We start from the raw sequence: 26,887 nt of genomic DNA on the forward strand, positions 1-26,887 counted from the left end.
TTGCTTGATGGGAGGGGAGGAGGATTCTTGAGGCTATCTAATCTCCAATAACTTATACTTTATTTTGCAAACTGGATTTAATTATACCAAAGTAAAAGTATAAATGGCATTATCAACACAAAAATATCAAAATAAACTAAAGTAATTAAGATCATTTTCATCAAACTAAATCAGTGTCATCAAAATTACAAGATAATCTATGAAATTAAGCAAAAATAGAGTTTTAAGATTGAATACATTCATAAAAATCACATGGTATAAATGATCAATGCAATTACTTTCGTGAATCTTTTAAGTGTTTGCATTAGCTGTTATTTATATTATTTTTACAAATCTTATTTACATTGATACAATTGTAATTTAAATTTTAAACGTATTACTAAAAATGTTAGAAGAAATAAAATAAGATGAAAATAAAAATTAGAAATGAGCAGATGGGGAGGGGAGGAAAATTTCACCTCACCAAATAAAAAATTAGATATTAAATTATTTTTGTTCAATAAGAAATTGTATATAAAGTTATTCTCATCCTTCTCAAGTATATAAAAAATCCCTCCGGACCTGTTCCCATACAAAATTTTGTCTATTATAAATTTGAAAGCAAAAACATTGGTACACCCCTTGGTGCAGATATGGAATTACCAATGAATTAAAACAACTAAAAATTTTAGCAAAAGCAAGTTTGAGGTAATTGATAAGTTTGTTTACGGAGATAAATGAATTATAATGTTATTAACAGGTAAAGAGCAATACATACGCATTAGTGGGAGAAACACTTCCGTTTTTTTAAATAATATAAGAATATTAATAAGGAGAACACTTCCATTTGTTAATAATAGAAGAATATAAATGGGTGGAGCAATTCTATTTGGTGGAATCTACGTCCACAATCTACGATTTACATTAAAGTCATCCTAAGTATGAAGTATCACCCATCCCACATATATAGATTATTAGCAATTTAACAGAAAATGTATATCTAGTTGAAAACTAAAATTAAAAAAAAAAAGCAGAAAATAATCAAATATATACAATATCGTACTAACTTTCTCCAATTAAAAAAAAAAGAAAAAGAAAAGAAAATTAATGAAAATTGATCGTCATGATAAAATATCTTCCGAAGTGCAATGAAATCAGACAATATAACACGTGGTGCACATAGCCCCAAAGAAGGGCAGTTATGTAATTTAGTTGAAGACAAACTCGGCTTCACAACGAGGAGGAGGTTTTAATTTATACGGTGCCCACGAGAAACCGTAGAGGTTGGCAGTTGGCTGCTGGTTCTTTTGTGTTTCTGAGTTACTCTGTTGAACCCTTTCGATCGAAGTCAAATCTTTTAAGGTAATGTGGTGATTTTGCTCTGATAGATCTTTCTGTTTTATTTATGATTTTATTATTCTCTCTATTAAAGTAATCCGTAGAATAAGAAATAAAGAAATTCTCCTGTTTTTTAATTCATGCATTCCATCGACTCTTGTTTTCTTTTCATAAATTTTGATGCGGAATTGTGCTATTATGTGATCATTTACCATCTTAATTTGCATCTGGGTATGTTTTGATTTATGTAATAAGATGTAAAAATGGTCGTGATTTGAATGGTAATTTGCAAGTTCATTTGGTTTTATTTGCAATTTCATCTACGAGTTATATTTGGGGTTGGTTGGTAACTTCATTATTGGTGCTTTGGAGGGGAACCTTTTCGGGATTGAAATTTGGTGTGGCTATAGTGAGTTTATATGTGTGGTTTTGTTGATCCTTAGTGGAATTTATGGATGAGGCGGCAAGATTATCTGGAGTTGTAAGTAAACTGGGAAGATGGAGGTCACCATCATTTGAAGAAAATTTGATATGTTTGTTAATCACATGCATGTTTTGTTATTACTGATGTTAATTATAGAATTTTGAACTTTGTTTGATTGATTAATATATGGGATATGGTTTGCCTTTTCCTGTTCTGTTTAGGAAGTAAGTATAAAGCAGAAGTTGTTGTTTGTTTGAAGTTCGTCAAAAAATAATATCCATAATACACCATGTCAATTGAGATTATATATATTATATATTCATTCTATTTGGATAATCAAGAAACAAATAGAAAATATGTGCTGATTGTTTTTTGCTATCTTTTCCTTCAAACATCTATTTTTTCCCTTATCATTTTCTTTTCTTGAGTTTGTACTAGTCATGCTGCAACTGTGCTGCTGTGGCTGTGTATATAATATAAACCATCATTCTATTTGTTTTGACCTGCCCACCTATTTGATTGGTTTGAATTTTGTATTTCCCTTGCTTTCATTTACTTTCATTTATCCTATATTTGTATCGTTCAAACTCTTACTTCTTTAGGTATGAGTTTTAATTTTATCTTGTCTGCATTTGCCATGATTGTGATGGTATAGTTATTTTAAGAATTTTCCATTTTCTATGATTGTTTACACTCAGAACTTTAAGTTTGATAAATTAGATTTTTCACCTATGGGAAAGGATTCTAAACCAAAGGATGGAGGGAAGGGTAAAGGAAAACAGGCAGCTGGTGGAGCTGATGATTCAAAGGGTAAAGGAAAAGGCGGGAAGTCAGCTGATGGCCTCGGCACCTGCACATATGTCAAAGGTCTCTTATTTTTGCTGACTCTATCCTGTAGCTTTCATAACTTTTAGTGCTTCTTGTCGCTTATCTTTTATGTCCTTCTTGTTAACCTTTTGTTCATTTTGGTCCTCAATTATGTTTTAGCACGACACATCTTATGTGAGAAGCAAGGGAAGATCAATGAGGCATACAAGAAGCTGCAAGATGGTTGGCTGAGCAATGGGGACAAGGTTCCACAAGCTGAGTTTTCAAAGGTGAAATAAGTAGAAAGTGTCTTTATTGAATGTTCGAAAGACAAAACATCAAATTTTGATAACTATCTTAGATGAGTATTGCAGTGAGTTCTTACATTTCCTATTTGCACTTTCTAGGGGAAAAAATGGGTCTTTAGTTGGCCACATTTATGAATGCCTTAGTTTGGATGTTGATTGTATATTGTTTATGTTTCTTTTCGTCCACTTCTTTTCAGATAGCTGCAGAATACTCAGAATGCCCGTCAGGAAAGAAGGGTGGAGATCTTGGATGGTTTCCACGTGGAAAGATGGCTGGCCCATTTCAGGAAGTTGCCTTCAATACTCCTGTTGGAGTTACCAGTGCACCTTTCAAGTCTACGTATGCTTTTAATTTCTTGTTATTGAAGCTTTTGCATCAGCAAGTTTTTGGTTCATTTGGTAGTCTAGCAGTATCGTTTCCCCATATAATAGCTTATGTATCTTGTTTTTATGATGCAGGCATGGATACCACATAATCTTGTGTGAAGGGAGGAAGAATTGATCGGAAACAGTATGCCAATGAAGGGAATCTCTGAAGGGCGAGCATGGAGATGAAAATAATGTTATTGTATAATATGTGAATCTGGCGCATCCATGATGATTGACATCGGTGACTGATCGATGCTTATATGGTTCGAAGTTAAATGTTAAATGAGTACTTTTCTTATATGATTGACAATTGACAATTGACAACTGAACAGATATGTTCGCTATCCTGTGTCCGCTTTTCGTCAAAGAATTGAAAGTATGATGTTGTTTTGGACTGGGCCTGCTTCATGATAGATGGAAATAACTGAAGGAAACTAAACAAAGGTAGTACTAAAAGACCGTTTGTATTGTATCGGAAAACTTTAAACTTGAATCACTTGAATGAAAAGGTTGCTCATCCTTGTGTTTCATATTTTCAATTTGGTAACTAAGAATTAAAGTTGAGAGTGTCTGATATGCGGCATAATCATGCAGCAAGAATAATTTCATATTTATAAGACTTACAATTTTTACGTAAACTCCCTAGTTGCTCCAGCAATCAAAGGAAGAGTTTGTTTCTTGACACATACTCGTCCATCATTATTCAAAAAAAGCGAGTTACACCAGTAACTCTTGATGGTTCAAGGAAACAAATAAACTTCCTTCGTAAACAAAATAACTAGAACATTAATTTGGGAAAAAAAAAACTAGGATACATTTTAAATGGAACAGCAGATTCTATAGTACACTCACAAATTGCAACTATGATGAAGGCAGTTACAACAACACAGATCCTGATACAACTTACAACTCATCTTGATGATCAACTAGCTTCAGACCCCAACTCATATCCTCACAGTGTCTCACATGAGGAACTAAAACTCCTGTGTCAATCCCCCTCTTAGCCTTGCAATCATAAAAGGGAGGTGCATGGAAACAAGGCTCCATTGACATGGCTCGATGACAGGGTGGATCAGGAGCAGTATGATTCTCAGGCTTATAAAGGATCCATGGCCTTAATCCTCCTAGACTCTGAGCCACATATCCGAATGTCGACCATGAGCTTGTGACCAATACATCAGTCAAGCTCAATAGATACATTTCTGCCCATGCCTTCCTGTTGTGCGTGCGCTTTTCAGTCTGTTGATATCTTTCTTGACTTGGCTGGTAAATGCCTATCACTTCTCCTGTCACAGTCGGATATTCCCAGTACATGTCCCTCATCTTCTCAAAGTAACCAGAGCTTAAAGATGTCAAGATTACTGCTTTAGATGTCTGATTCCAAGACTGACGGATGATGGCTTTCTCCTTGTCAACTTTGGGGAGCAGATTCTCCTTCAAGGTGCAAGCTAGGATCTGATCGAACACGTATTGGAATGGACCAACACCAGTATCAAAGACTCGTATCTGGATGCCTATTCTTTCATCTGCTCTAGCTAAATATGTATCATAGTATCTGGTAATGAGTCCCCAGACCAGATTCGTGGGGTGGAAGAGATACCGACCCAAGAAGTGGAAAACAGAGTCTTTGTTTGGGAAGAGATTACTGAGCTCTTGCTCAAATGATGGGATCAAGAAGAGAGATGGGATGTAGTAATTATCAGTTTTCATGATCAACCATGGTACTTTCTGGAGAAAACTTTGATCTTCATCGCAAAAGAAAAGCTTATCGTGGTCATCATAATCATGGACTAGATGGAGATACACAAAAGATCGTGACGACCCATTTGAATTCATAGTATTGTTATTCTTCAGCAACCTCCCATAACAGTGCGGAGAAATTTGATCAAAGCTGTCAAACTGAGTTTTCAGAGGAAAATCTGAGGGGAGAAACCAAGAGACCTCTGGAAATGGTTCACAGAAGAGATCAACCATGTCAACTCCAGGATCGACTAGTAGCACCCGATTTGTAAGTAGAGCATAAAGAAATGCTGATGCAAGGGTTAAAATTCTGTTCCCTAATCCGCTAAAGGAAATCCATACTAAATAATTACAGTCCGAGGATTCTGGTTGATTGCCAGACTTGAGTTTTTGCAATGTTTTGTTATATGACTCGGTATATGGTCCGCATCTTTGATGGAGAGCTTCATAACTTCGTAACCTGGAAATGAGGTAAGAAGAAGGTTTCCGCGATAGTTCTTTTCGATAAAAGGCAGACTGGTATCTGCTAAGACAAGATTTTTTGTCGAACTCAGCAGAAAGAAGGCCACCAAGCAATTCCTTTGGCACCTCAGCAGACTGAAAGGAATCCTCTTCTGCACTAAAAACTATGATAGGGAAAAAAGAAGAAGAAGAAGAGAGAATGTATCAAGTGCTGATCCACTTTGCAAGACTTCTTGCAGTCAAAAGAATCATGCAACAAATCAACTGCATATGAAGATTAAATAACGCAGGAGAAATGGTCAATTTGTTTCCCAAGAACCATTAAAAGATCAGTTTCTCATTTCTCATTACTTCCAATTGCTTGCAGATTTCTAACTGAATGCAAATCAATGAGTTAAGACAATGTGTGGCAAATTTATACAGCCAACTGAAGTTCACAAACACAACAGAATATTTAGTTGAATAACTGGCCATTTTTTGAGGATTTAGCTAGAGGTAAATAGAAGCTGTATGGTGAGCTAATCTGCAAGATCTATAGGATTGGGTCACGCAAGCTGACAGAGCAGAGGAAAGAAGATGAAGACCTACTATGACTGTCACTATAGTAAACAAGTGACAGACTCATTAAAGCTAAAAGCTAAATAAAACTTTACAAGCATAAGCAACTAGAAGTATAACGTTTTGATTTCAAAGGCGACTCGTTACAGTAAAGCATTAACTTTTCAGGATCTTCAAAATGGTTAAGCATCAGATCCTACGACTAAAATTAGATTAAAAAATAAACTTCGATTCAATCAAAATGCAGATCATTCATTATACTGAAACTGATAGTGTTACTAAAAACAGCACAAACAGATTCGTATGGGCTTATAAAATAAATGAACCACAATTTCCAAATTAAAAAAAACAGGTTTCAAAAAGCAAGTACCTTTTCGTGATTTGACTTCAAAAGATTTAGCTTCATTGGCCTCCCAAACGCCATCATCAGGTGGGTCTCTAAGCACCACCGACACTGAGAACAGAACCGAAACAAGCATCAAAGTAACGACAGCAAGACCCATCATCCGCATCGAATTAAACTCAAACCCGTATTGAGCAACCGGATCTCTCAACACATTGTCGTAGTTACTGCCGTTGTCAGGATCCGACTGGGTTCCGAGATCACCGTCCGGGTTCTTCTTGACCCGCTTCATGTATAAGAAAATCTCATCGGGGTGTTGCTAAAAACTATTTCAGTTCTGTTTTGGGTCAAATGGGTCGGTCCAAAACGGGTACGCGGAGCTGGGGTTGGTTGTCAACGACCGAGTGAGAGTGAGTTGCGGGGTTTTAGCAAGCCAGGAGAAGAAAAAGTACGGAGTCGGATTTTGTAACGCACATGATGATGCATGTCTCTTTATTTATTTATCTATTTATTATTTTTTGAACAGGGAAAATTCACGATGTTTAAATAAAAAAAAAAAAAATCTAAATCTATTATAAATTATATAGTGTATAGGAATTTTGAGACTCTTATCTTAAGAGATCTACTTAAGCAAGCTGATCATTTCTTAAATAAGAGCACAAAATCTTTTTTTTTTTTTTTTGGGCCTAAAAAGGTTACAGCGATGCAGTTTATTTTAGTAGTTTTATACGCGTGAGTGTGTGTGTATATAATGTATATGGGCACAATTATTCTCTATATTTTTTTAATAATTATTTTTGTTTAAAGTATGTTTTGTTGTGTATCCTTTCCTTCCGAGCGCGCAACTCTTAGCAGCCATCCATGCGTTGAACTTGTAATGTAACCCACTTTACCTTCCACTTTTGGTAATGAATATTTCGTGATTCTGAATCTGTTTCCAGGTTGAGGAATCTTCGATTGGATTATTTGGAGTGTCCGCACGGCACGTGCCTGCCTACTTTTGAGAGCAGTAGAAGAGGCAAATTGGGTTTAAGTTGATAATAGTCTTCTTAGAAGCACTTTAAGTTTTGATCATGAGGTATTTTAAGGAGAGCCCCAGCTGTGGGAGACACCTTTAAATCTGTACCATAATCTAGACTAGAAGTTTCCGCTCGAACCGAGAGGCACAGGTTCTCCCAACAAAGACGACTTCTCTACGACTCGAACTTAGGAACAAATTCAATCAAGCCACTTAAAGGGACTCCATTATCAGTGGAGCCAACACTTTGTTGGTAGCACATATTATTTAATCTATTCAATCGAATAACTGTTCGTTATATTCGACAAGTGAAATATTTGCTTGCTTCATTTTTGCCTTCTACCAGCTTGATTTCATGTATCTTTGCCTTCTACCAGCTTGATTTCATGTATCTTTGCCTTTCCAACTGAAGAAAACAAAAAACTAGGATTCTTGAAAACTTGATTGAACGAACTCAACACAATACTACACTATCACGTTTTCTTCATTTTCTCCCTACAGATTTATCTTCTTTTTTCCTTAATTATGTAAAAATATCACTTTAGTCTTTGAAGTTAACAGTTGAAGGCTTCACCAGCACCGTGGCTTTTTTTAGAGTTTTTGAAACTATCTATGCGATCATGAATCCTAGAGTATATAATTCGACAGGCTATGGAATTGGAAGCATGGAAAATAAAAAAAAGGCAACTTATAATTTAATTACTTTAGAAAATTGTCACAAAAATTAACAACTTTATTTTCAAAAACTTCAAGTTGCTACCTGTTACTATGAAACTCTATAACAGGAGAAAGCGAATGGTCCAACAAAGTACAAATTCTGATTTTTGAGTTTTATTCAATTTTTTCCTTGATTAGGTATGTTGTAATAAGAAATGGACAAGTCAAATAAGGATAACGTGAGAGCATGAGAGAACGAGAAGGAGCCCAGTTGTTGAATCCAGCGACTATCTAATACTTACAAACGTTATTTAAGGCCCAATAAAAGAACTTAGAAACTCCTAAAAGACAACTCACCAAAAATTTTATTATAAATATGAACTCTTGATGTATAAAAAAACACAAGCAACTAGCTAAACAAGGATCCCGTTACGTTATGTTACGTTTAACGTAACGTACATCCACACACAGTAACAGTTCCTATGATGAGGCACACAATTATTGCTGTGTGTGGCGTACGTAGCACCAGCCGCTAAAAAAATATAGATTTTTAATTATAATTTTTATTCAATAATAAATATTGTTATTTTATACTCGTAAATATAATTCTAAAGTTGAATCATGTGAATTTTTTATATCTCATTTTTTATATCGTCTTATTATTTAATTATATAATTGAATAAAAATTTACACAACAACGAAAAGGATATTCATCATAACTCAAATCAATTCAAGAATTGGTTTAAACTACATTCACTTCAGAAAAAAAAAATCCAGTTTTCCCAATTTGTTTTCAACTGAATTATGGGCATTAAATAAAAAAGAAAAAAGAAAACTGACTCTGATACACGTAAGAAAATCCCAACCATTTTCAGCGGCAATCCACGTCAGCAACAAAGAGCGCCTACCAAAACCAATGAAGATAAGCAAATAAATCCTAAAATCTGACCACACACGTGTCACCAACCTTAATTGTTTTTATCCTAAATTATTTGCAAGTTTTTCCGTAGACTTGCCGCTGAAATTCGGTTAGAGAAAACGAACGAAAACAGATACCATATTTCCTCTCACTAGCCATAACCAAACCAACAGTTACGTTTTAGAGAGAGAAACAAAAAAAAGCGTCAAGATGTCTACAGGCTCGCTGTGTTCATCAACGACTCAGATCAATGGCTTTACAGGTGGTTTCATGTTGCAGAAAACCAATCTTAATCAGCCCAGTTCACTTAGTTTTACAAGGTACAGTTTTTGAAGGTTCCTTTGTTTGGTTCTTTTTGTTCTTTCATTTTTCTTGAATTTTATTGGGTTTTTTTCGTTTAATGAAGTTTTGGATGTAGAATGGAAAGTTTTGTTTTCGGGTTAAACCCAGTCATAAATGATGTAATTTCCTTGCATGATTTAAAATTGATGAAATTTGTGTTGTATTTTCTAAATTTTCTATTCCATATACATTTTGGGTAGAAATGAAGGTGAATTTTGATTAAATTTGTTGCCTTTTCTTTTTTCATGATCTTGATGTTTATAGGTAATGAGGTTGACTGTGTATAATCGGTCTGTACCCCAGATACCAAAGTTTTTTCAAATGAAGTGCTCTTGTCTTAGGTTATAAATAATTGCTATATTTAATATGTGCCTGCATGTTTGTAGTTATGCTTTTTCTTTCTAAGAAAAAGAAAGAAAGAAAGAAAGAAAGAGGCTCATGAATGTTTTGGCTTTCCTATAAAATCGATCCATGAGGCGGAAAAGCTTCCTTCAATAAATCATGTTACTAGGCTGCCTTCATAGAGTTCAAGATTAATGACCAATGCACCCCAACCATTTCCCGCCCTTGAATATAATTCATTATCTATCAAGCATTTGTACGCTTGCCACATAGCATATACTTGTATCCTTATCTCCGTCATGTCTGTGTTGATCTATTCCTTATCTCACACCTACATTTGTTATATACCTCTATCACATCTTTTTATATGAATTCAGGGGGAGAATTCATACTATAGTGAAGGCATCAGCTCGTGTGGATAAGTTCTCGAAAAGTGATATTATTGTTTCTCCATCTATTCTCTCTGCTAATTTCGCGAAGTTAGGCGAGCAGGTTAACTTTTGCCTTTTGATCACTGCCACCATAATTCTAATTCATAATTTAATGTGATGATGCTGCACAACTAATTGTCTCAGATATTATCATGCCTTATGGCCGAAAGGGTTAACATGTTAATTTTGAACTTCCAGTACAGGCCATGATCCTTATTATTGCACAAGTTATTGACATTTTATTATTTTCATCTCAGTTTATGGCAACTTCTTTAGTTGGTCAATCAATTCTGGGTTTACAAAAATAAGCAGTTTTTGATTGATCTCTTTTGCATATTGCTGTCAACTTTTATTGCTTTTAGAATTTGACTTTCATCTTCTCTTAGGTAAAAGCAGTGGAATTGGCTGGTTGTGATTGGATTCATGTTGATGTCATGGATGGTCGTTTTGTTCCAAACATTACAATTGGACCTCTTGTGGTTGATGCCTTGCGCCCTGTGACAGACCTTCCTTTGGATGTTCATTTGGTGTTGTTTCTTTTGCATAGCTTTCTCATTGATCAAGTCATTTTCAAATAAAAGATATGCTTGCTTGCTGACATGAAGCTGAAGTGTTGCAGATGATTGTCGAACCTGAACAACGAGTGCCTGATTTTATCAAGGCTGGAGCAGACATAGTCAGCGTCCACTGTGAGCAATCATCCACCATTCATTTGCACCGCACTCTTAACCAAGTAAGATTTTTCCTTGATCTCGTTAATGCATTTTCCTTTCACGAATTTCCATATATAAATATAAATTTTTTTGTGTTCTTGTGTTTGTTTCTAATCTTTTCTTGGAAAGATTACTACTGTGCATTTTCTATGGAAATTACTCTGTAACATGTATGGATAATGGAATAAATCTCCATCTGAGATATATGTACAATATTCCAATGGCTGGATACAATTTATGGATCTCAATAACATTGGGAATTTGAGATCAAGCAGTAGAATGTATTTTGTTTAACTGCAGTTGCTGTTTAGAGCCTCTTGAATGTATCAAACTTGTTATTTTGATGGATTATGATTGGACCTTTCTTGCATGAATAAATAAATCATTGGGTAACCTCTAATTGTAGCCATATGTATCAGCCCCATAAGTCATGCTTAATGCTTGATCAGAACAGAATCGTTTTTTTTGCTTTGATATTTAGTGTATATATTATGGCTTGGATAAAGAACTTGCTGACTTTCCCCTAAAGCTGTCAATATCTGCTTTTATTCACATTCTTGTATTACCCACTTGGTGTTCCCAGTAGTGTGGTGCCTATTTGAGTACTCTATTAATATTGTCCCAATTCAGATAAAAGATTTGGGAGCTAAAGCTGGAGTTGTCCTTAACCCTGCTACCTCACTGAGTGCAATAGAATGTGTCCTTGATGGTGAGTTCTTCTGTTCCCTCTCTATATCCTTATTCTTTCTTCCAGTTTTAAGGGGAGTTTACAAAGATGACTACTAGAGAAGACTTTTTTCTGCCAATGCTCACTCCCTAACATGAAGAGATATGTCCTTTTGCGGAACAGAAAGCACAGTGTATTTCTGCTTTCTAGTATGCTAAATTGGTTGAATTTGACTCTCTGTTTCTCTCCATGTGGGCTGTCTGCTTCTTGTTTCACGGCAGTTATTTGGGGATAGAGGCTTAAGTGTGAAAGGTCATCCTGCTCTTACTTTTGTTTCCAAAATTCTTTCAAGAAAGAATCTTTGAAAATATAAAAAAATTAAAAGAAAAAATTGACTGGAAGAAATTGTGAATTGTCAAAGTAAAGAGAGCAAGATGGAAGGATAACATTCCTCCGAAGTTGATCCAATACCATATGTTTGGGTTATCTTTGACAATCTTCTATACCATTCATGTTGACAGTGGTTGATCTTGTCTTGATCATGTCGGTGAACCCTGGCTTTGGTGGGCAAAGCTTTATTGAGAGCCAAGTAAAAAAAATCTCAGACTTGAGAAGAATGTGTTTAGAGAAGGTATACTCTCACGCTTATGTGTGTATATGCATGTGTGACATGTTTGTTTTCTTTTGATCCTTCCAGTTAGGCTTTGATGTCTTTTCTTCATGTATTGAAAAGCCACTAATCTTTGTTTTCTATGCAGGGAGTAAACCCATGGATTGAAGTAGATGGTGGAGTAGGTCCGAAAAATGCATATAAGGTACCCAATATATGATCATCTCAGCTTTGTTTAAGTTGGTGTATTTATATCATTTGTGAATCAGTGTTCAAGTGCTTTTTGCTTATGGCTTTAATGAATGCACTCCAATATGGACTATATATCGATCCATGCCTAGATTTGCCATTGAATTCGCTGCTGGAACTTAGTCAGCTACATTCTTAAACTACTGCTAGCTTCCTTTCTGGTGCTTTCTCTGCTGGTGGTTCCGGAAAAACCTCAATTGGTGCAAAGAGGCACAAGGTTTTCACTTTTGTTGGCAGATGAGCATTTTATGAATGGTTCTTTCTGAAATCAAAATGTGTTTCATATATTTTGAATTTTAATTACAAACTGAAAAATATTGAATTATGCTTGCTGATGATTTCATGGTACCCCATCTTTTGCTTAGATGATAAAATCTCTCTCAATATCCTATATAAGAATTTTTTGTGTGCACATTTTCAGTCATATTGTAGAGAAATACCCCATCTGTTTCATTAACTTCCATTAAAAAAGAAGGGTTTGGGAACGGTGGGATGGGGGGTGGGGATAGAAGAGAAAAACTATAACCTTTTGCCCTCTGAATTGGGATGTTATTATGACTATGTGCAATGAAAGCTCAATTTATCACCCTCAGGTATCTGTAAAAAAAGTTGCAATATCCAGTTCAATGTGATTCAGGTAAATCCAATGTTTGATTGTGGCAGGTTATTGAAGCTGGCGCTAATGCCTTGGTTGCTGGTTCAGCTGTCTTTGGAGCTAAAGATTATGCTGAAGGTGCAGACTCTCAGAACTGTTTTTAATTTTCAAGTGCTAAAATTGATGTACTTATAACACTCTTTCTCGCGTAAATTAATTGTTTTACAGCTATAAAGGGAATTAAAACCAGCAAAAGGCCACAAGCAGTTGCAGTGTGAACAGATGATTACAAAAAGGATTGATTAGATTCAGTCCACAGTATCTGTATCACCCGCGTATGTTACCTTGCCACTTTGTCAAAGTTCTTCTATTGAATATCAGAATATGATTTATGATTAGTGACAGGGTGTTATTAGTTTGAGGCTAGATGACCCATATTAGAAAATCTTCAGAAAAGATAGTGACTGTGAATCATTGGAACAAGAAAAAGTGTCAATCTTTTCTGTCTAGGTTCTTTTCACCAATGAACATTTTGAATTTCTGTCCCCAACTTTCTTGGTGCATTAGACCGTGTATGAATGTGAATAAAAGATTTTGCCTGCTTCTTCGGAGTTTAAACATAATTAACTTATCTTTACTTTATTGAAAAGACTTTGATTATTAAGTTATGGGTTGTCTTCATGTTTGCAGATATGCACTAGTAAATTAGTCGCCTATTGCTTGGTTCATGTCGTTGGCAGAATCATCTTCCCTTCTTGGTCGGTTTCCATGTTGTTGGGGATGTACTCATAAGAAATCAAGTCTGGGGTAAGACTGCTGTTGTGAGGCGTATTTTGTATCATATCTTTTTATATAGATTGAATAATACAAGCTTATTCAATGCATTTGCATCAAACCAATAGACATTAATTAATTTTCCTTTTTGTTAATTTTCTATACATATATTTTTTGGCCCGCATAAGGAAGTGAAGAAATAGACTGCAGATCTAACTAAATGTTCCTTTTACTATTTGATTTTAACCTCCATATATACTGTAAGAATCTGTAAACACCATCGTGGGGCAAAGATTGGTTCAACACGTTTGGTTTGAACAAGCAAACTTCATAGAGATACGTGGCATTTGACAATGAATAGACAGGTTCCAGCAGTCTCGGGTTGTAGCATTTCAACCAAATTTTAGTCTCAAATTGAGGAATAATGAACTGGATGAACTAGATTGTTGGTCGATTGTCATGACCATGCTTGATTAAAAAAAAAACCCCCAGCTTGTGGGAAGTTCTTTGTTCCTCCTGCAACTGTATGCAATCAATTTTTCCAGCTCAGGTTGCCTAGAACCATTGAAGTGTAAAGCAACATCCAAACAAGTTCACAACATACAGTACAATGCATGAGCTCACTAAGTGAACTTCTCAAAATCAAATTCCATCAGGAGTGCAAGATTTTCATAAACAATACTTGTTTATTTGATCCACTACTAACTATATTAGATACAAAAGGTACAAGTTCTCAACCTGCAAAGCTCAACGAAGACTGTCACTATGCCACCCTAGTGCATATACGGTAACCATCCTCCATGACATATAGAGAAATTAACTTTGAAAGACTTGTATGCTCATCAATACAAACACACTATGTATATGTGGACTGGCTGGTTTCACCTCAAATTTTCTTTCTGTAAACTATAATACAAACCTACATACGCCTACACATCCCGTCTGCATACAGGGCATGAGCCATGTCTGATTAGCCACTTGTCCACACATGCCAAATGAAAAGTGTGGTGACAATGAGGCAAGCTCCTTGCAAGTTCCCCAACAATGATATCCTGCAAAGAACAAAATATTATTCTCATTATCATGCTGCCAGAACCACCAAACTACAAGTATGATGGTAGTATGATTGTTTTTCTTTCTTTTAATATTATGTGATTATATAAGCCAATCCCAGATTTCTTGCACCACCTCAAATGTTTTAATAGTTGAACCAACAAGCACCCATGTATCTAATGAGGAATAATGACAAACAAAAGCACCAAAATTTCTAACTAAAATAGTTGAATATATAAAATGAAAACCTGTAAACATATAGAGCAGCAGCTACTCTGTGTTGGCTTGATTTCATCCAAGATCACGTGACAAGGTAATTTTTTCAGTGACTCTCCTGTCAATCCTCTGGATAGAGCTCTACAGTCGGTATCGTTCACATCGTAACTCATACTAGCAATTCTTACCTATGAATGCCGATACAAATTGGTTAACAAATTGAATCTCCAGATTATTGTTCAATCTATCCTTAAAACTATTTCACTAATAATTGTTGAAAAGATTTAAATTTAAACGGAATGAAATACATCATAGTCATGCACAATTGAATAGGGAAAATATTTATTATTTATATCATGCTGCATGTTAGGCATCTCCGACCATTCCAGAACATTAAAAAAAAAAAAAAACTAACACAAAATATTAAACAAAGATCAGAAATATGGAAATATCCAATCAAACTACTATCTTGATAGCAGATCCAGATCGTTGATGGCATGCTCATGGAACCTCATATGACAGGCATACACTCAACTTATAGCTCATATATTCATTAATCAATATATATCCTAACCTAGAAAGTTTTTCATAACAATATCTTGAATGCTTGGTCACAATACACAAGAAATTCAAGTATGATTTTGACATTATGCTGGAAGTTCTAATTCTACAGAATGAGCACAGAAAAGATGGAGTGCTAGCGCAATAAAGCAAGAGAAGCAAGAGAGAAGTGATTGTTCAAGAAATGTCAAAGGCTTTTAAAGACCTTATCATCTTTAAAATGCACTGTACTCCACTTATGCTATTTTCAAGTCACAACAATGGACTTAGAGAATAAAAAACACCAGAATCCACACATCTGCTTTAGTGCTTATTCTCCATTTGGACTCAGGTTGCATAGGATAAATCTCTAAATCATAACGGCCAGCAACCATAGCATAATCAATTATCCTGTGTGGTTTTAGACATAACAGTGCAGAGTAACTTAGACTAATGCCCAACTCAAATAATTTTCACTCAACTCATCACAAGAATAAATGAATAGTCACTCTTAACCATATAATTCTTCTAGACAGTGGTAAGCTTCGAAGGATATAAAATATAAACACACCTGCCAGTGGTAAGCACCTAATATGGCTGGAGTAAACTGTTCCTCTATGAATCTCCCGCGGAGAAGATCCTCAACAAAGTCTGCCTGGGCACAGAGCGTATACAATCAGTCCATTGCAGAAAAAAGGGTAGTAGATCTATACGAAACAGAAGACTCTACAAGATATCTTTAAAATAAAATGGATAGTGATAGCTTGATACACATACATAACTTTTGATGATTATGGAAATCCATTAATAAGAACAAGGAACAAGCAAGTCCCTGCTTTCAGTTTAATTAGTTTTAACCACAAACTAACTGCTCAGTACCAAAGGTATTAAAGAAATATCATTTAGTTAACAAACCATAGACGAGGAGCCCCGAGAACCAGTTCGTTCCAAACACCAGTAAGCACGAGAAGCCTCCAAAAGCTCAACAGAGAGTACAGCCCCGGCAATTGCACCCAGTCCAGCCCCTCGCAGAACACCACAGTCAGAAGCCCTGCCAGCTAAAGCACCCGTAATTGCCCCTGTGAAAGCTCCAGCTGCAAGTTAATCCACAAACACATATCAAACGGTCATCAGAATAGAAATTCAACCCAATAAGAAAACCAATCTAACTTCTCGTATTCATTAAACAATCTTGCCAAACACAGTGAACCGGTACTGAATTGTCCCGAAAATTCAACAAAAATAAAGAGTAACCAAATTTCAATCTTGGCATCACAGACAAGGTTAACATGGATCATACTCATCGGGGTCAGAGGCAAAATTTGATTTTGTTTTTAACATCATTCACAAACAAACTTATGCATACAATGAATTAAGAAGCTCATAATAATGTACCCAGAGCGAAGAGACCAGTGAGGGTGCCAGAAATGGCGCCAGCGATGAATTTGGGAATAGATTGGAAAAGGTTGGGGTCTTCGAATTCTAAATCATCCATGCTGGCGGCGGAGCTGAAGCGGAGCCACCGCAAGTGCGAGAAGCCGGCGTATATTGGTTACTGAAGGAGTGAGGGATCACGTGCAAAAAGAGATGGATTTCGAAAATATCTCGGTGGCTCTTTATTTATTTATTTTTCATTATGTTTTTTGTGTGGATTCAATTGTAAGGGGAAAGAGAAACACAAGTACCTAGATTATGGGGCAGTTAAGTTTTTGAAACTTAAATATTTTACGTTTAATTTTTAGCCACTAAGCTACCCTGCCCACCTGTCGGTGACAGCTGCTTCGCGGACAGGTGCTTTTCGGAGGGATTTTCGCTTCACAAAAAAGCAATCATCAGTTAAAATTATTACGGTTCTCTGAAAGAAACATATGTCAATTTCTTCATAGTTATGCATTTGTATCAAATGTTTTCTGTTTTTAGTCGAACTGTTGTTCATAAAAAGAGCTTCTAAAGCAATTGAACCATCCAGACAGAGCTTTATGATTAGTCGGTTTTGGTACCAATTATGGCGAGGCTGAGCTCAGTAATTATGCACATACAGGCATTCGGGTAAAAAGAGAGACGTGAGATTTTCCACCTTACAATTACGAAAAGCTGTGATTTTTTATTGCATCAACTTCTGCTATTTCACAAATAACAACAACAAAAACAAAACTTAGAATTGGAAAGCAGTGTAGAATTGGAAATAAGAACTGAAGCACGTTACTTTTTGTTTCCCAATAATTGGAAACCTTAAGGCTCTAAACATTTATTCACTCGACCCAACCCTAAATTAATACCAACCATGGAAAAACTTTGTAAGTCAATTTTCGATATAGAAACCGAAAGGATCTGATTTGAGCATTTTTGAAATCCAACAACGTTCCATGACATAGCATGGTACAGCCCTATGAAAAATCGGCACTTATCTCAGTATCCGGCAATTGTGGAGCAATCCATAAGCAGCTCTTCAGAAATCGGTAAAGATTGATGTAGTTATGCCAGTACTGAGCAAAACAAATGCAGCAGCATTGAAGAAGTGCAAAGCTGCTCACAGGAATGATCATTGGCATCCTCAGCAGCATGTTGCCACATGGTGTCCAATTCTGAACATCCAATGGAAAGAATCAGAGCCGCCCTCGATGGCCTTGAAATGGGCAAAGTTTTACAAGAAGGCAATTTTCTTGCCTAGGAAATTAACTACAAATTGATAAATCCTGTTCTTTATATACTGTGGGCTTTAAATGACCAAGAAAAGATCTTGTCGTGTGTCCTTCTGTTTCAGAACTCCCAATTCTTGATTCTTTCAAAAATTCAGAACAGCGGAAAGCCGATTTCAGATCTCCATTCTCTTGATAACCGCGAACCATGACCTGGTTAATGACTGCATCAGGCACAATGCCCATCTTTATCATATCAGCAAGCAGCATCATCACATCAAGCATACGCTTGGCTCGTAAAAGCCCCCGTAGCATGGTAGTATATGTGCAATTATCTGGTCTTAAATTATCAGATCTCATATCTGAGAAAAGCTTACTAGCTTTTAAAATCTGCCCATCATAACACAAAGCTTGAATAATTGCGGCATACAGCACATGATTTGGGGAACAATATCCACCATCTGTTTTATCAGTCTTTTCTAGAAAAAAATTTAATGCATTAGAAATCCTTCCATTTTTAAAAAGGCCATGAATCAAGCTACTAACTGTGAAAACACTAGGGGTGATTTTTGCCTCTAACATCTCCTTGTACAGCCGAAGGGTTTCTTTCATGTTACCATCTTTACTAAGCCCATCAATCAAAGCTGTAAAAACAACGACATCAGGCACAAGGCTTTTAATTACCATTTCTGTGTATAAACCCATTGCAGCATCTATGTTTCCCGCCTTGCATTGACCATCAATCAAAGAAGAAAAGGTAACAACATTTGGTTCTACACCCTTTTCTGTCATTTGAGAACACACACTCAAAGCCTTCTCCATATCACCTTCTTTGCAATATCCATCAATAAGGGAATTATATGTCACAACATTTGCAAGTATCCCCTCTTTATACATTTTTTGCAATAAACCTTCTGCTCCTTCCAATTGACCCACACCACAAAGACCCTTAATAAGTATGTTGTAAGTGAATACATCTGGCGAGATTTCAAACTTTTCCATTTCAGAACACAAGCTCATTGCTTCAAAAAGGTTACCTGCCTTACAATGCCCGTCAATCAAGCAATTATACACAAATATGTTAGGAAAAACACCAAATTTAGCCATGTGAACAAAAAAATTTCCTGCCGCTCTTAATTCACCCACTTTGCACAGCCCATCCATTAGGACACCAAACGTAACAACATTTGGCTGCAAATTATGATGTAACATTTCATGATAAAACTCGAGTGCTCGATTCACATCAGCCACTTTGCAATAGCCATCCATTAGAGCATTGTAAGTGTACAAATTAGGAACCACGCCACATTCTCGCATTGACCTGAACATACTTTCAGCCTCAACCATCTTATTCTCATTGCACAAACCATGAATAAGAATTGTGTAAATCACCACTGTCGGCTCAATCCCTTTGTCAATCATCTCATCAAACAAATTGAGCGCTTTCATAACATCACCTTGGCCACAACAACAATCAATAAGTACCCCATACGTGACAACATCAGCAACCAACCCACACAACACCATTTCTTCATAAAATTCCCACACGGAATCAAACTTCCCCTTCTTAATTAACCCATTTAACAACGCATTACATGCCTGAATAGCAGGCAAAACCTCAATTTTACGATACACCCACAAGGCCTCTTCAATGTGACCCATCTCAGAAAATGCGATAATTAACGTACTAAACACAGAGGGATTGAATTTCGGTATCTCTAAACTGTTGAGTGCATTAAAGACAGAGTAACAGACATGGTGGGGTTTGCGAGATTTTAGGAGATTTTCAGTCACGTCTTTTATCAAACACCTGGCGTTTTTGTACAACTTGGCATTGGCTAAGACATAAAATATAGCTGCAAAGGGTGCAAGACTCTTGGTTGGGTTTAATTTTTTGGAAGAAGAATTGAAAAGTACTAGTGCTTGGTTGGGTGTTTTAGAGTTCAGTATAGCATTTGTTAAATTTGAACGGGGTGGCAATGATGACGACGACGACGACGATAAAGAAGAAAATGGTGTTGAAGGCATTGATGATGATTCAGAGATTGATCTTAAAGTGATTAAAGGCTGTTTGTTGATTTTGATGTCGATGAAGGTGAGTTTTTGTTTTGGCGGGAAAATCTTCAACATTGCTCAGACAGCTACTTTGAGGTTGATTGCCTCTGTCCATGTATTTCTGTAACTGTTCTTTATTCCGTTAACGGTCTTCGGGAAAGTACCCAACGACGGAGAAAATGTTAATACCAAAAGGCCAACAAAAATAATTTTATCACTTCTTAATTTTTATTTTTTATTTTGATAACAATCTTAATATCCTATTTAAGTTTTCATTGATATAATTTATTTTCATTTTACTAATATTGAAAATGATCACCATCAAGAGTAATGCTAACACTCTTTATCTTGTTGAAATTATTCAAAACAATATTGCTACCCAATAAAGTTGGATTAAAAAAAAAAAGTACTTCTAACCAATGCGACAACAAAGAATAATTCTGCACATGAACTGAAATGGCAAAATTTAACAACTAATTATCTCGTCAAAATTTAAAATTAATACGCATCGTGTTATCAAGTAAATATGCATGCTATCAACTACCATAGATTAGTAAATATTAATAATGACTAACATGATTGTGCTAAATACAAATAAATTATTAGATTACCAAAGCCTTAAACACTATGACAATAATTAAAACTTGGGGATACCTAACATTATTGTCATTAAAAAAATTTGAGGCTATTTATAATACTCTAATATCTCTTTTCCAATAATAATAATAATAATAATTGTGAATTTATATTACTCTAATAAGTAAAATCTAGGCCTGCTCCCTTGTGCATGTTACTTGTCTGCCAGCGGCGACTGCTTAAATGTTGGTTGAAGAAATAATTCCCGCCAATCCGGCAACGAGCTCCAAAGCTCCAACAACGCGACAAATTTTTTCCCTATTACAAATCCGCAACACCACTAAAACACACTTTCAAATTCACTCTCAAATAATCATTAACGGCTTTTCCCAGAAGAACTACATCCTCGCAAAGCTCTTAGCTTTCTACGTGACATCGGGTTATCTCATAAATGCCCAAAAGGTTTTTGAAAAAACTGAAAACCCAAGTACTTCTATATGGAACCAAATGATTAGAGGCCATGCTAGGAGCGAAACGCCTGAAAAATCAGTTTACTTGTACAAACAAATGATAGACAAAGAGACTGAGCCTGATGAGTACACGTATTCGTTTCTTTTGAGTGTGTGCGCAAGATGTGGGTTCTTTAGAGAGGGGGAGCAGGTTCATGGGAGAGTTTTGGCAAGTGGGTATTGCTCAAATGTGTTTATGAGGACAAATTTGATGAATTTGTATTTGATGAGTGGGGGGGAGTGCGGCGTTGGTTGCGCGCGTCTGCTGTTTGACGATATGCCTGCGAGGAGTGTTGTGAGTTGGAATTCGTTGCTTAAGGGGTATGTTAAGCGTGGAGATATTGATGGGGCATGGAAGATTTTTGATGAGATGCCACACAGGAATGTCGTTTCGTGGACGACCATGATTTCGGGGTGTGCTCAGAATGGGAAGTCCAGGCAAGCGTTGTCTTTGTTTAACGAGATGAGAAGAGCCCGTGTGGGATTGGATCAAGTGGCGTTGGTGGCAGCTTTATCGGCTTGTGCTGAAATAGGGGATTTGAAGTTGGGAAAGTGGATACATTCATATGTTGAGGAGAACTTTTCTGTTGGAAGAGAACCAGTTTTAGTATCTTTGAATAATGCACTTATTCATATGTATGCTAGTTGTGGCGAGATTGAAGAAGCCCATGGAGTGTTTAGAAAAATGCAGAGGAGAAATACTGTTTCTTGGACGAGCATGATTACGGGATTTGCAAAGCAGGGCTATGCACAAGAAGCTCTTGTTTTCTTTGAATGGATGCAGAGCTCGGGAGTGAATGGAGCAAGACCGGATGAGCTAACCTTCTTAGGTGTTCTGAGTGCTTGTAGCCATGGTGGCTTTGTTGATGAGGGCCGCCAATTTTTTGAGTGCATGAATCAAAATTGGGGAATCAAACCAAGGATAGAGCACTATGGGTGCATGGTAGATCTCTTCAGCCGTGCTGGGTTAATGGATGAAGCTTTCAGTCTTGTTCAGAATATGCCCATGAAACCAAATGATGCTGTGTTGGGTTCTCTCCTTCTTGGTTGCAGAATTCATAACAATGCTGAGCTTGCCTCACAAGTCGCTCAGAAATTGGTGGCTGAGATTGACCCTGAGCAAGCTGCCGGCTATCTTGCACTTGTGGCTAATGTGTATGCTGCTGCTAAAAGGTGGCAGGATGTTGCTGCTGTAAGACAGAAGATGATCAAGATGGGTGTAAGAAAGCCTCCAGGTCAAAGTTGGGTCCAAATTAATGGTGTTCTTCATGATTTTGTGGCTGGTGACAGTACCTACAAGCAGGCATCTTTAATTTATAAGACGCTTGGTGAGATTACCATGCAGGCTATGCAGGAAGGCTACAAGCCAGACATATCAGAGCTGTTTTTGGGTATTGAGGAATAGGACAGGTAGCAAGAGAAATTTGCTGTGTTGATAAACTGCATCTCGCGTTAAGTTCACTTACTCGAGTTTCTACAGTTCTTGAGATCATTTGTTTGTCTTATAGGCACTAGACAGTTGCTCATCTTATAAGGTATAAAATTTTTCGTCAATCTCCCAAAAAGTGTAAAATTCATGTAAACTAATAGAAGTATTCTTTCTAATACAGTTGATTGTCTATTGAACTCCCTCTTCACATACACATGCAATTGTGGCATGACCTTAATCTTTTTTGTGTCACCAAATAAAATAATAAGCTAAGAACTAGCATGATGCACGATTGTGTTGAAATAGAATATCAATCAGGCAATTCATTCATCATTTCATGTAATTTTCACAATTACTACCATCATTTTGCGTAAAATGAACTATGACCAATTCCAAATGCTTTTGAGAAAGGCAAGTGCTAATAGTGATTATGTTTGATTTGCTAAATATAAAGCCAAAATTTCAATATGCTAGGCATATTTCATTCACTACTCAGCAAGAAACTATGCTGGTTTGGGCCCTAGGAGGAGGAAACGTGAGACACTGTGGGAGTCAGGAGAAAACCCCAATAATTGGCTAAGACAATGCTTGAAATTTTGAAATTACAGCTTTGGTTCTACTTATGCATCAGCGCAAGGAATAATTCCATTTGCATATTCTCAATTTACTTGATGCCAACGGTTTCTAATTCCTTGTAATGTGTCCATATCCAATTTCTTAGCAGCATGTTTCTCATTCTCCTCATTTTAGATTCTTTTATCAAACTCGTTTCGGAAGAGATTGGAATCAACCAAGATATATGTGCAACATGGAATTTGTAGTTTATTTTTCTGTTCTGTTTATTCTCTAATAGTGTATATATATATAATGATATGATGGTATATGCCTATCCTCTAATATATTGAGTTTAACAGATATACATGCGATTCGAAATTGAAACAATTATGAACGGAAAAAAAAGTTTAATAAATAAACACTTCACTTATTGAATAAATGATTCTAGTGAGATCATCCAAAACAAGCTAATTGTAACAATTTTTTTAGAAATGTAATAATAAAAGAGATTAATATATGATAAGAGCAGCAATGGTAGGAGCCGCCTCGCTTAATTTTATTAAACCCATTGCTTGAAATTCATGTAAAATTAGGATTAAAAAAGGTACAAAAGGTGAGATGGGCAAGTATCCATCCACATTATAGTTTCTGTATTGTTTACAACCATTTTAGCAATGTAATGGGCAGTATCATTACCAAGCCTTGAAGTATGTTGCAGGGTGGTGTTGTTCAGTCTTCTTAGGCCTTCTTGAATTTATGAAATAATCCAGCATATTTCGATTCTGCTAAATTTCCTTCCCATAGCCAGATCCACAGCTTTTTGACAATTGGATTCAATCATCAGTGGCATACAACTAGTAGATTATGCCGTTTCAATTCCCAACAGAATTGCTTTTGCTTCTGTAGCAAGTACATCACCATAGAACATGTCCTACTTCTGAGCTGCTGCTACAAAGTTTCCCCTCAGAATCTCTAATTACTACTCCTACACCAGCCACCTAATTTTCCACCTTTTCTACAGCATCTACATTCACTTTAAAACATCCGATTAGAGGAGGTTTCCAAGTCTGGTCCTCTAAGCTCCTCTGTCTTGAAAAAAAAAGGCAGTGGAGGAGGTTTATTTTTTCTGTATGATTCTACAATTGCTTTTGCTTTAGCCACTGATATTTGAGAATCTTCTCTCTTTTTCTCAAAGACAAAAAGATTCCTAGAATGCCAATTTGCCTAACAAAGAGCTATAAACAATTCCATTTCTACTTCACTTTTCTTTGCTGCCAATACTTGGAAGATACTCAAAATGTCTTAGGTGGTAAAAAGCTTCATATCATCTGGAAAGGCTATGTTCTTCCATGTCTTCTGTCATTCCTTACAGTTCAGAAGAGCATGGGCAGTATTCCTTCCTTATTTGCCACATCTTTGGCACTAGGGTTGTTACAAAACCTTTTTCTGCCAAAGGTTATCTGCTGTTGGAAGCAGATTCTGAGCTGCTCTCCACATGGATATCTTAACCTTCTCTAGTAAATCAAGCTTTCATATTGCATGCCACTCTAATGGACTTTTCTTAGACAAAATTTTAAGTTTTAAAGCAACTTGATAACCTTTCTTTACTGAGTAATTACCATGTTTATCATAAGCCCACAAATGTCGATCTTGTCTTGGACTTCTTGGCAACATGATCTTCAAAATTTGGTCTGCATCTTCAGGTGTAAATTGTTGCCTAATTATAGTTTTATTCCATTTATGCTCCTCATTAATTAGCAAAGAAACTGTGCTATCTATAGGCAAAGTTGGCGCTGACAAAATCTTGAAGGTTGAAGGTCTAGGAAGCCAATTGTTATTGTAGATTTTTACTTGTTCTCCATTTCCAATTCTCTATCTCACACTATTTTAAATCACTTGTCCATTGTCAGAGAATACTCCTCCAACTAAATGATGGCTTACAACATTTCTTTGCATTTAAGAAACATGTTTTTCTAAAATATTGTGCCTACAAAACCTTTGCCATTAGAGAGTCAAGGGATTGAAGCAATCTCCACCCTTGTTTGGCAACTAGGGCTTGGTTGAAATTGGATAAGTCTATGAATCTCATTCCTCATTTTCTTTTGGATTTACACATCCTCTCCCGTCTAGCCTAATGAATGCTTCTGTGATATTCCTTTGAGTTCTACCAAAATCGAGCTATTGCTTTTTGGATGTCAGCACATAGACCCAAAGAAATCCTAAACACACTCATAGCATAAGCAGGAGCTGCTTGGGCAATTGTTTGATTAAAACTCTTTCCCTCAACTGGAAAATAGTTTGCTCTACCAATTGGATATCTTATTAAGCACTCTCAGCTTGATGTCATTGAAGAAGCCAAAGTTTCCATGGACAACAACCTCAAATGCTTCTCATGTCTTGAAACAACATTGAGCTAGAAGATGCTTTTGATTTTATCAATTTGCTGGGCTTGGTTGTTTCCATTGAAGAGCATTGAGGATTTCTCGCAGTTGAAAATTTAACCAAAGGCAACTGTATAGCTATCAAACATTTGCTTTAGCCTTGTACAATCTTCATCATTGGCCCTTGCAAATATAAGGCTATCGTCTGCAAAGAGTAAATGAGTTATTGCCAAGTTGTTGTTGAATTTCAACCCCTAGATCAGCTTCTTAGCTTCAGCTTGCTACAATAGATTTGAAAAGCCTTCTGCACAGAGAATAAAATGATAAGGAGACAGGCAACAACCTTGTCTCAATCCCCTTTGTAAGTGAATCATTCTTTTTGTTGTTCTATTAATGAGAATTGAGAAAGATATTGCTGAAATACATCTCATAATCAATTCAATTCATTTAGGTGAGAAATTTAGTTTCTTCATAACATTTTCCAAAAAGCCCCACTCCACAGTGTCATATGCCTTACTAATATCAAGTTTTTAAGGCAACTAGGGCATTTTTCCTCCCCTCATACAACCTTATCTTATGCAAGCATTCATAACATATAACTACATTATCAATAATAAGTCTAATAGGAATAAAAGCACTCTGAGTTGGTAAGATTATACTATGCAACATATGTTTTAGTCTATTGGCTATGATTTTTGTTACAATTCTATAAATCACATTATATAAACTAATAGGCCTTAATATATGTCGCTTTTTTAGGCTTCTCCACCTTTGGGATTAAAGCAATGTATGTATGATTAAGGGGAACAATATTACTTCTTTTATTGAGGATATAAAGGCATCAATACTCATTTGCTCACATATTTCCAGTGCTTTTGAAAGAAAACTGTTGGAAGCCATCTGGTTTAGGGTCTTGGGTTAGACACATTTGGGACAAAGTTGTTATTATCTCCTCTGCAGTGAAAAGTCTATCCAGCTATTTATTCATGTCATTTCTCTTATTACTCTAGTAGACATATCTTGAAAGACATATTCTATTTGAATTTGAGAAGGATTTGTTGTAATGAGTAACTATGTAAAGTAGTTGCAAAACATTTTTTCCACATCATCAGCTTCTTTTGTCTTAAGTCCCATATTCATCTAGAATTCCCCAGATTTTTTTTTTCCTTTTTCTAGATAATTCCTTGGCATGGAAAAATTTTATGTTTTTGTTTCCCTCTCAAAGCCAATCAACTATGGATCTCTTCTTCCAGTATATCCCCTCTTTCAGTAAAAGGCCACTAATATAC

General features: G+C 36.1%; 6 protein-coding genes across 6 annotated transcripts; 3 read left to right on the forward strand and 3 right to left on the reverse strand.

Annotated features, from left to right (window-relative positions):
• Nucleotides 1-1,174: 1,174 nt before the first annotated feature.
• On the forward strand, nucleotides 1,175-3,620 carry LOC102608907 (uncharacterized). The gene is made up of 5 exons (XM_006477415.4): nucleotides 1,175-1,341; nucleotides 2,462-2,608; nucleotides 2,729-2,838; nucleotides 3,054-3,196; nucleotides 3,316-3,620. Exons 2-5 carry the CDS (start codon nucleotides 2,473-2,475, stop codon nucleotides 3,356-3,358), a joined length of 432 nt encoding a protein of 143 aa, XP_006477478.2. The 5' UTR covers nucleotides 1,175-1,341; nucleotides 2,462-2,472; the 3' UTR covers nucleotides 3,359-3,620.
• Nucleotides 3,621-3,814: 194 nt separating this feature from the next.
• LOC102609190 (galactoside 2-alpha-L-fucosyltransferase-like) lies at nucleotides 3,815-6,941 on the reverse strand. The gene is made up of 2 exons (XM_006477416.4): nucleotides 6,356-6,941; nucleotides 3,815-5,591 (listed from the first exon to the last, which is right to left on the reverse strand). The coding sequence occupies exons 1-2, from the start codon at nucleotides 6,618-6,620 to the stop codon at nucleotides 4,129-4,131; spliced, it is 1,728 nt and encodes a 575-aa protein (XP_006477479.2). The 5' UTR covers nucleotides 6,621-6,941; the 3' UTR covers nucleotides 3,815-4,128.
• Nucleotides 6,942-9,015: 2,074 nt separating this feature from the next.
• LOC102609480 (ribulose-5-phosphate-3-epimerase, chloroplastic) lies at nucleotides 9,016-13,800 on the forward strand. The gene is made up of 10 exons (XM_006477417.4): nucleotides 9,016-9,242; nucleotides 9,984-10,098; nucleotides 10,424-10,564; nucleotides 10,657-10,770; nucleotides 11,381-11,459; nucleotides 11,939-12,048; nucleotides 12,176-12,232; nucleotides 12,940-13,009; nucleotides 13,100-13,206; nucleotides 13,562-13,800. Exons 1-9 carry the CDS (start codon nucleotides 9,133-9,135, stop codon nucleotides 13,147-13,149), a joined length of 846 nt encoding a protein of 281 aa, XP_006477480.2. The 5' UTR covers nucleotides 9,016-9,132; the 3' UTR covers nucleotides 13,150-13,206; nucleotides 13,562-13,800.
• A 446-nt stretch (nucleotides 13,801-14,246) lies between these two features.
• Nucleotides 14,247-16,993, reverse strand: LOC102609968 (NEP1-interacting protein-like 2). Its single transcript, XM_006477419.3, has 5 exons — nucleotides 16,850-16,993; nucleotides 16,370-16,548; nucleotides 16,026-16,109; nucleotides 14,947-15,102; nucleotides 14,247-14,697 (listed from the first exon to the last, which is right to left on the reverse strand). Exons 1-5 carry the CDS (start codon nucleotides 16,947-16,949, stop codon nucleotides 14,575-14,577), a joined length of 642 nt encoding a protein of 213 aa, XP_006477482.1. The 5' UTR covers nucleotides 16,950-16,993; the 3' UTR covers nucleotides 14,247-14,574.
• On the reverse strand, nucleotides 16,920-20,429 carry LOC107176758 (pentatricopeptide repeat-containing protein At5g61400). The gene has a single exon (XM_052437285.1). It carries the CDS (start codon nucleotides 20,221-20,223, stop codon nucleotides 18,130-18,132), a length of 2,094 nt encoding a protein of 697 aa, XP_052293245.1. The 5' UTR covers nucleotides 20,224-20,429; the 3' UTR covers nucleotides 16,920-18,129.
• Nucleotides 20,430-21,231: 802 nt separating this feature from the next.
• LOC102610280 (pentatricopeptide repeat-containing protein At5g66520-like) lies at nucleotides 21,232-22,638 on the forward strand. Its single transcript, XM_006477420.4, has one exon. It carries the CDS (start codon nucleotides 21,232-21,234, stop codon nucleotides 22,636-22,638), a length of 1,407 nt encoding a protein of 468 aa, XP_006477483.3.
• Nucleotides 22,639-26,887: the final 4,249 nt, after the last annotated feature.

This window comes from Citrus sinensis, chromosome 3 (genome assembly GCF_022201045.2).
Source record: "Citrus sinensis cultivar Valencia sweet orange chromosome 3, DVS_A1.0, whole genome shotgun sequence".
In the NCBI taxonomy this organism is placed as follows: domain Eukaryota; kingdom Viridiplantae; phylum Streptophyta; class Magnoliopsida; order Sapindales; family Rutaceae; genus Citrus; species Citrus sinensis.

What these genes read in the sequence shown, in the direction of transcription:
- LOC102609190 (XM_006477416.4), bottom strand. Translation starts at nt 6,620, where the DNA reads ATGAAGCGGGTCAAGAAGAACCCGGACGGTGATCTCGGAACCCAGTCG. An exon ending in TGAAGTCAAATCACGAAAAG is followed by an intron (nt 5,592 to 6,355) that starts GTACTTGCTTTT and finishes TCCCTATCATAG; the next exon opens with TTTTTAGTGCAGAAGAGGAT.
- LOC102609480 (XM_006477417.4), top strand. Translation starts at nt 9,133, where the DNA reads ATGTCTACAGGCTCGCTGTGTTCATCAACGACTCAGATCAATGGCTTT. An exon ending in AGTTCACTTAGTTTTACAAG is followed by an intron (nt 9,243 to 9,983) that starts GTACAGTTTTTG and finishes ATATGAATTCAG; the next exon opens with GGGGAGAATTCATACTATAG. An exon ending in GAAGAATGTGTTTAGAGAAG is followed by an intron (nt 12,049 to 12,175) that starts GTATACTCTCAC and finishes TTTTCTATGCAG; the next exon opens with GGAGTAAACCCATGGATTGA.
- LOC102610280 (XM_006477420.4), top strand. Translation starts at nt 21,232, where the DNA reads ATGATTAGAGGCCATGCTAGGAGCGAAACGCCTGAAAAATCAGTTTAC.
- LOC102609968 (XM_006477419.3), bottom strand. Translation starts at nt 16,949, where the DNA reads ATGGATGATTTAGAATTCGAAGACCCCAACCTTTTCCAATCTATTCCC. An exon ending in CACTGGTCTCTTCGCTCTGG is followed by an intron (nt 16,549 to 16,849) that starts GTACATTATTAT and finishes ATTAACTTGCAG; the next exon opens with CTGGAGCTTTCACAGGGGCA. An exon ending in GCTGCTCTATATGTTTACAG is followed by an intron (nt 14,698 to 14,946) that starts GTTTTCATTTTA and finishes TGTTCTTTGCAG; the next exon opens with GATATCATTGTTGGGGAACT.
- LOC107176758 (XM_052437285.1), bottom strand. Translation starts at nt 20,223, where the DNA reads ATGTTGAAGATTTTCCCGCCAAAACAAAAACTCACCTTCATCGACATC.
- LOC102608907 (XM_006477415.4), top strand. Translation starts at nt 2,473, where the DNA reads ATGGGAAAGGATTCTAAACCAAAGGATGGAGGGAAGGGTAAAGGAAAA. An exon ending in CACCTGCACATATGTCAAAG is followed by an intron (nt 2,609 to 2,728) that starts GTCTCTTATTTT and finishes ATTATGTTTTAG; the next exon opens with CACGACACATCTTATGTGAG. An exon ending in AGTGCACCTTTCAAGTCTAC is followed by an intron (nt 3,197 to 3,315) that starts GTATGCTTTTAA and finishes TTTATGATGCAG; the next exon opens with GCATGGATACCACATAATCT.